This window comes from Nelumbo lutea, chromosome 6 (genome assembly GCF_056320005.1).
Source record: "Nelumbo lutea isolate HS-2025 chromosome 6, American lotus-T2T, whole genome shotgun sequence".
Classification (NCBI taxonomy): domain Eukaryota; kingdom Viridiplantae; phylum Streptophyta; class Magnoliopsida; order Proteales; family Nelumbonaceae; genus Nelumbo; species Nelumbo lutea.
Window position 1 is genome coordinate 5349320 of NC_142689.1, and position 8584 is coordinate 5357903.

The 8584-nt window shown below is 37.7% G+C and overlaps 1 protein-coding gene across 2 annotated transcripts; it reads left to right on the forward strand.

The window, feature by feature from the left end:
• Positions 1-69: 69 nt before the first annotated feature.
• LOC148846993 (uncharacterized) lies at positions 70-7736 on the forward strand. Of its 2 annotated transcripts, none has more exons than XM_088949917.1 (7): positions 70-522; positions 634-744; positions 1040-1108; positions 1469-1600; positions 6859-6936; positions 7035-7163; positions 7386-7736. In XM_088949917.1, exons 1-7 carry the CDS (start codon positions 316-318, stop codon positions 7572-7574), a joined length of 915 nt encoding a protein of 304 aa, XP_088806043.1. In that variant the 5' UTR covers positions 70-315; the 3' UTR covers positions 7575-7736. The 2 variants fall into 2 exon arrangements, with proteins under 2 accessions (XP_088806043.1, XP_088806044.1); XM_088949918.1 differs by having other exon boundaries at positions 182-522; positions 641-744.
• The last annotated feature ends 848 nt before the right edge of the window (positions 7737-8584 follow it).

The window sequence follows — 8584 nt, forward strand, 5'->3', positions numbered from 1 at the left end:
TCCGTAGCTCTAAGTCTCCAACTCTATACAATCCAAAGCTGGGCCAAGCTCGATTCGACTTGGACTGTGGACTCCACTCTGTGAGGTATGACACGCCGCTTCTCATTGGCTGCAAACAATGGGCCCCCAGTAAACTTTTCTTACGTGTAGCCAATCGGAGACGCCCAACACATAATTCATAGAGAACTTCACTCTGCGAGGCGATGCGGCGGATCCCTCAAGCGTATTGCTTCAGTTCTGCATTTGTATGAATCTCGTATTTTTCGAAATCGAGGGGGCATATTGTAGAGCTGTAGAGCTTTGATACAGAGATTAATGGCGAAGACGGAATCCATCTTCGTCTTTTTAGTAGTAACTTTGCTAATGTCGTCATGGGTACCCATCTCTCACTCTGCTAAGAAACCAGTTTCAGTCGCTAGGAAGGAAGATATACCGTACATTAAATGTCAAGTTTGCGAGAAGATAGCTCATCAGCTATACCACCAAGTCAAGAACAAAGAAGCCCAGATCGCTCCCAAGAAGGTCCTTTTTTTAAAGTTAGCGGATTTAGCCATATTTACTCGTTTAAATTAAATGTCACGGTTAACTGTGTTAGAAGAGGTGTGTTCATTTGATTTAATTCTTCCTTTTTAGGTCTCAGAGTTCCAGATCATTGAAATGTCAGAGAACGTTTGCAATTTGAAGAAGCAGGAAGCTGATTGGATTCTACGAATAGACATCGTAGAGAAGGGGGATAAATTGGAGGTAAGAATAATCTTCTGCGTCACAATCATGTTTGGGAAAAAAATTGTCTTTTGCGTAGTTTGTAACTTTTTGTTGATGAAACAGTAACAAGGGTTCACGATACATATTTGGCCCAGTAACCAAATCACGTATTGATTCTTAATTTTTCTCAAGCTTGAGGATTCTTCTATGCTTTCGTTATCTTCTGGATATCATATTAATAGATAGCATATATCTTTACTGTAAAAGTATAATATTTGTTTTCTAGTTTAGTTTGTTACCGTGGTTTCTCATATTAATATCCTTCATCTTCCAGCTTGTTGAACAAGACTCTGAAGGGCAATGCAATTCAGAATGTAAGACCATCGAACGGGCTTGCCAAGAGGTGAAACTTTGTTCATTTGCTGTTACCCAAATTTTGTGATTGATAAATCAAATTTATCTGCGTTACCCACTGAAAGAGAGCTTCTCTTTTCAAGGAAACCAATGATTTTCTGTCTCAAGGAGCAACAATTTGGACAAAAACGTTGAATGATTTTACTCATCTCCAATATTCGTGAACCCAAAATTAAATCATTCCTTGAAATACTTTAGCACAGTGTAATTTCGTATTGCTGCATTTTTTTGGTACTTAGGCTCCATTTAATGACCTTAATTTCAGCTCTTGATGTTATCAAATATTATGAATCAATCCAGTGCCACATTTCTCATGACGTATGTGGACTTTTACATGAATTCTTTCCAGGTTATGGGTTATTCTGACACTGATGTTGCAGAATATCTGTTCCGATCCAAGCCTCAAATTGATGTGTTGGTAAAGTTTCTTTGCAATGATCTTACAAAAGCATGTGCTGTTGAGCCACCTCCTGTTCCAAAGGTAACTATAATTTAAACAGTTCAAGTGACAAGAAACTAGCATCAATTAAATATTATGAATGACATCTAACTTAAGGGTCAACTGCATATATCATTACTATCCACTTTTATCAATTCGACTCTTGATGTTCTTATCCATTTTGTACAATCTTTGAAACAAATCAGAAAAATTACCTGCACATTTTTGGGATATTTTTTTTTCTATATTATCCAACTGTCAGCTACTATTACTTTTGTTCCAAGTAGCATAGGTCTGTAGGAGTCTACTGCCAAGATTTTAGACCTGATAGATCCTTTCTAGAAAGGTTGTAGATGCAACCTTCCTCTATAATGTCAATGGTTCATTGATGGCCTTGTTTGGTTATCCAAGTAAAATTCCTTCTAAACTACATTTTTCTTGGTTGCAACATTCATATGTCATTAATATTAGAAGAAACTTAGAATAGAGTCTGGGGGCCAGGACTCCCATACAATAGGATCAGATAAAAGTGGATTATGTGCTAGTCCAAAGTCATTGGTTTTATCAGCTTCTTTTCTATGTGGTCATGCAGGACAGGGTTGGCCATTTATTATGTCTCAATGTTACATACCTGATCAATACGCCAAGAGCCTTAACACTGTTGGAATGTGTTAATCCAATTTGTTTAACTTTAGGACCATAACATACTACCACACTTCCACGTTAACGTCTTGGTGGCCCTCACTTTGGTGGCAAGTAGCCCTTTCCCCAGCCAGCTCTCACTCTGTCAGTAGGTAGCCCTTTCCACAATGGCTCTCATTTTGGTGGTTGCTAGCCCTTTCCATGGTGGTTCTCACTTTGGCAGTTCATCACCCTTTCCTTATGGAAGCTCTCACCCTACTCCAAGTAGCCATTTCTAATGATGACTTTCACTCTACCCTAAATAGCCCTTCCTATGACGGCTCTCACTCTGCTCCAAGTACTTTTTCCATGATTTGAATTTGAGATGTTGTGGTAGGCTCTGATAGCAATGGTTACATACTTGACCAATATGCCAAAATTTTCGTGACTATTGGAACACATCAAACCAAGCTGTATAACCTTTAGGGTCATAACAGTCAACCATATTCTTTACAATTACTAAAAGGGAATATTCTAAAAAGTAGTCAAGTAAAAACAGAAGAATACTTTGCCTACATGCTTCCATGTTTGAGAGTTCTACCTGAACTGAATAATCAATCAGACTACAAGTGTTGGCAATATTGTATCATTAATTTATTATACCTAATTAGCATGAATGCCCAGGTGTTGATCATTTTTAAGTGTTAATGTCCATAGTCCATACAATTCTCTCCTTTTTCTGACCTTGATTGGCTAATAATCATGTCATCCAACCTATCTAGACGCACACCCTCTCATACTTGATATTATATTAATGATTCTATCCATTGTGTAATATTGTATACCATCCAACTTTATTCCCCTAAATGCACATAGTTTATGCCTTGTATTTAGTAACCATCCATTTCCATATTGTACAATATCATTCACAAGTCAACCCTCAGTTCACCAGGAGAAAAAACAAAAATAGAAACACTAGTTATCTATTATTCATTTTCATCCAGTAGATGTGTCAGAAAACCTCATGTAGAATTGATGCATCTTTGTACCTTCTGCCAATGTAAACACTTATTCATGCTATTAAGTACAATTTACTTGCACAAAGGAACCTTTCGGAAATCATTATATCTTCTCCAAATCATACTCCCTCTAGGAGGCCCCCTCTCCTTCCTTGAAGGTGAGATCAAGTTACAGTTTGATAGGAGCTCTTATGGAAACCCAGGGCTAACTGGTGTTGGGACATTTTCATCAAAGCAGATGGGAGCACTGTTTGGATCTTCAATGGACCTATTGGAGATGTGACCTCAAATAAAACTGAGGTGCTTGCCCTCCATACCAACTTACAAATACTAAGAGGTTCGGGCCTCCTCTCACCATCAAGGGAGATTCGGCAGATGTTATTAAATGGAGCTATGGGGTTGAGCAAGGGGCCTTGGTAGCTGAGTCAGCTGACCCATTTCTTGAATGAAATGTTAGAGATTACTTCACCCTTTTCTTCCCAAAGAAGATGGATTCCATGGGAGTTAAACTCAATAGCTGATGGATTAGTTAGAGCTGACACACAAAGGGCCTTTTGTATGGCGATAGTTCTATTCCTGCCCAATTTTTGTTATTGAGTGATGAGGCTGTTTTTTGCTCCTGTACATCCTCTTATGTTCACACTCTTTTTTGTCAATAAATATATTGCCACCTTTCTCTCAAAAGAAAAAGTGCAATTTATGCAGATCTTGTCATAAGAGAAAAAATCTATTCATTGTCAAAACTAACACTCTATTTTCCTCAATACTGTCTATTTCCTTTTCCTATTTTGTTCTGGATGTCACCTTCAAACTCCAAATTCCTTTTGTGCACTGCCTTCACAATGCCCTCAGAAGAGAAAGAATGCCTTGGATGTGTTCACACAGTCTAAAGGCTTGAGTAACACCTAAATGATGCTGTGTGTCCTTGAGAACTCAATGTTGATTAACAAGCAGCCATTAAAATCATTCTTAAGGCATAGAGCTTGCTTATGTTGTTAATCTTGGAAGTTAGAAGTATCAATTTGATATCTTGAAAGCTAACTAGCTTGACATAAAGCTGGGAAACTTCCAATTTTCCTTCAAAACAAAAGAGGAGAGGGGTTCCTTTTAACATTGCTCACACTTACTGCATTAGTGAGTTCTAAAACCTTATTACATAATCTTGATATGCAGTTGAATGCTCAAAGTCATCTTGATTCATCCATGCCTTTGCATGAAGAACAGCATTGCTCTGTATTGAAAACATAAGGTACTTCCCTTTTCTGTTCAGGGTCAACCAAAAAATCATATGAAAATATAATGGTAAGAACACAAGAGCCTCAATAAAAAATTGTAAATAAGATTTTAGAAGAAAAAAAACCAGGGACCACTCTATATCCTCAAACAGGGGCCATGTACCAAAAGATGTATGCCAGAGATATTTTTGATCTGGGAACCCAATGTAACAGGGGGTTCACTTCTGATGTCAGAGATCATTCCTGCAGTTAGTTTTAATCCTTTCTCCTCTCTAAATATTATAAGGAGATGGCAGGTAGTATATCAATAAACTTCAGCTAAAGTTACTTGTTTATCAAAAGAGGGGGCGATGGGCTGATGACAGGTAGTAGTGAGCTCAAGTAAAAACTGTCAAAGGGTTGCAATGGACTCCTCTGGATTCTAGAGCCATCAAACTCAACTTTGATGGATGCGGCATGGGCAATGCTGGCCCATCCAGGGTAGGGGAGTCATAGGAGATACTTCAGGTGCTTTCATTGTGGTATACTCTGGACCATTGGGAGTGGGGGATCCAATTAATGCATAATTTCAAGCTGTCCTTCAAGGCCTAAAATTCTGCAACATCCCCTCTCCCCTCTGCAATCTGTCCTACGAATCTCCCTCAATCCTGTAGACACCTAAAGTCTGACACTGTATAAGCTCTGTTGTCCTAGAGCCTCCTAACTTTGCTGGCCCTGAAAATGCTAGAAACAGTAACACTACTATAGTACTATCTCACAATGTTTCTCAAATCCCTGCTGAACCGAATTACCTAGAGAGCATCTGTCAAAAATTAGATTGGTGAAGCTCTTCAATATAGAGTTACAGAAAATGGTTTTCCATACCTTACGAGGAGGAGATGATCTAATAACTAAGGACCATCCACTAATTAGCAAGCCCACCAGGACAACACTGAGAAACTCAACTATATGGATCCAATGGATTTCCTTTTATTTCTTGTTTGCTTTCTTATGTGCAACAGAGTTTAGCAAGTGGTAAGCAGTCCTTAGGAGGTTCTGAACTCCCAACCTGACCTAGTCAACCCTAATCCTGACCCAACCTAAAATCCTGCAACCCTAACCCACCATGACCCAACCCAAAGTTGACTTCAGATTGGGTTGGACTCAGGTTGGAGCCAACCCAACCTTTCTCCTATCCTCTTAAAATCTCTGAAATTCTTTTAAGCTTTGGCTAAGAAACTTAAACTGAATTTTTATGTCCGTATTACTGATCATATTTTTATTGGTATTTACTTGTTTGATTTTATTTTTATTTTTTATTGCAAAAGTGGAAAGAATGAATGTTTCAAATGATTAGAGTCTATTTCAAATTAGGATAGATCTCCTATTGTGGAATGAAAATCATAATGACAACCTATCATTAGGGTTAGGGCTTAAGAGTTAAGACAAAGGGATATGATGATATGTAGTGGGATTAGAATACTTATTACAACAGCCATAGTAGAGTTGGGTTCAGGTTGGGTCGGATTGCCTAAGGGGTCAACCCTAACCCAACCCAAAGTGAAGTAAGGTTAGAAAGCGTCAACCTTAACCCAGTTGTCAACCTGACCCAACCCAACTCAACTTTTTCAGGTTTTGGTCTCGGCTAACCCAGCCCAAGTTGCACCTGTAATAAGCACATAACCATATCCCTTCAATGGTGGCTACCGGATTTACATATCAACCCCCAAGTAAATCTTTCACATTCTCATGTCAGAGAACTGGATAATAAAAATATCTGAAAGTTTTGAAATTCAAGAGGAAAAAAGGATACTTAGAGTTTGAAATATGATTCTTAAGGCACAATAGTAAAGTACAAAACAATAAGGTCTAAAAGCCCTAAACTCATGCATCAAGATGTAATTCCCGCATCAGAAATCTAGTGAATAACCTTTTAAAGTGTTATCTGTCCCTGGATGCTAATCTTGTCCTGTAGATCTTATTAATGTTGTAGAATGTAATTCAGAAAGTAGTAGGATTCCCTAGTATGAACCAAAAGAACCAAGGGTTGCCAAATGAAAGCACTTAAAATTCCATCCTATATTACATATTTCATTTTGCAGGACTTTTTTTTTGAAAAGTTTAAGTATTGTATTATTATAAGGTGTATACAAAGTGCCTTTGTACAGTGAGATTCTGTACTTGGACATCCCATTGACAAATTCTTAGCAAATCCTTGTCTATGCAAATTATGTTCTTTGTTCAAATTTATCTATTCCAGATATACGTGGTCCATGCATAACAAGCACTAAGATTTTTAGGTTCAAAATTAGTAAGCCTGAGAAACCTAATTACATGGGTCAGTTCTGGTTTAGATGGAAAGCCATGTCTTCGCAATTTCTATAACATGAAGTGATAGGATATTTTTATTTTTAGGCTCACGAATATCTGTTTTCTTGTGACTCAGGATAGGAATCCAGGAGAACCTTTTATTCCAAAGTTGTCTAAAGAGGCAGAAATGGAAAAAATATTGAGATCCATGGAAGTAATTCTCCGTTGACTTCAGCATGTGCATGGTTTATAAAGCAATTCCACTTTCTTTGCCATATTATTGGTACTTATTTTTCAGAAATTTCTTTACAGGGTATGCCAGGAGCACCCAGTATGAAAATGTACTCAAGGGAGGATCTAATGAACATGCAGAATTTTGGGGATGAAGATAATGATGACGATGACGATGATGATGATGATGAAGATTTCCCTTCTAAATTGGTATTGACCAAAAATATCAAGAAAATCATAGTTTTATTTATTATTTTCAGTTATGGAGTATCTACATATTGCTCTGCCTTTTGCCAAAAGAAGCACTGAGAGCACTTGATATATGATATGGTGCATCTGTATAATGGTTTATTTGTTTATTTTTTCTTATAAATTTTATTTAACAATTTTTTATCTATTAATGGTGTGGCTATTTCTTTGATTGGCCTGCAGGGAAAAGTTCTTAGGACTATGGAAACCACAAAATCAGATTGGAAACAGAGGATCATGAAAGGAATTACAGATACTGGGGCAGCACTTAGGTGGCATGCAAACAAGGTGGCATTCCGAATAAGGCGATGGTGGCAAGGGAAGAAAACACAAGTTGCTAAACAACCTTCCAAAGCAAAGGCTGAGCTTTAGGACTGTATGGGTCAGTTCATTTCGTGAAGAGAAGAGTCTTTGGATCTTTATTTTTTTTTCACTTTCTTTCTTCTGTTTTCCGGTTACTTGCTGCATTTTATACTATTGTAACTGTTGCAGACGATTTAGAGTTCAATTGAGAATACCTATTCAAATGTAAAACTAATTCAACCTACAGAAATTAAACCAAAAAATAATAAAAAAAATCCATAACAGGAACTGCTTTGCAATGTTGGGATTTGTCATGAACAGTATGACTCTAGCACAATGTCCTGGAGGTATTCGTAAGTCATAACTCATAACTACAGCAGTTAAACCAGTTTTCCCGACTTAAAGGAAGAAATTTTAATATACATGTAATATTCTAGTAGTCTTATAAAGTATGCTCGCTTGCTAACACCATCAGAGTTAGATCCATAAATAGAATAATAGAGCCATTGTTGAGCTTCTATTGCTTCAATGGGGAGAATAATGATGCCACCAGTAGAATAAAGAAATAGAAATTAGAGTGACATTTGAAAATGAAAAGCAAACACAAAACCAATACACAGCCACGCCAACGGTTATTGCTTCATCGGTCTGCAGTCCTATCTCGTAGATAGATCCCGTGACAGAAGTTCTAAGGACAGGGCTGCAATAATATCCTTTTGTCCAAATTCAGATTGGTGGATAAAGAAGTGGAGGTGAGTAGAATCCTGGGTTTGTTCTTAGGGGGTGAGGAATTTGCAAAAAGAACCTTTAGTCTGTGTTCGGTTTGAAGAAAAAAGTGGGAAAGGAAAGGAAAGGCGGGGAAACCTTTACAAACCTGGTATAGATTTCCCTATCTTTCCCTACTTTTTTCCTTCAAACCCAACATAGCCTTAGAGAAATGGAAGAAAACTCATCTTTGCAAAGGAATATTAAGAAAGGCATTCAGGTAGTTGGGGAGAACGGAGAAGAGGACTCCCTATGTAAGTAGTGCTGATGATAATGAGAGAAGGTTTTTATTCAAGAAGACTCCCAACAATGGC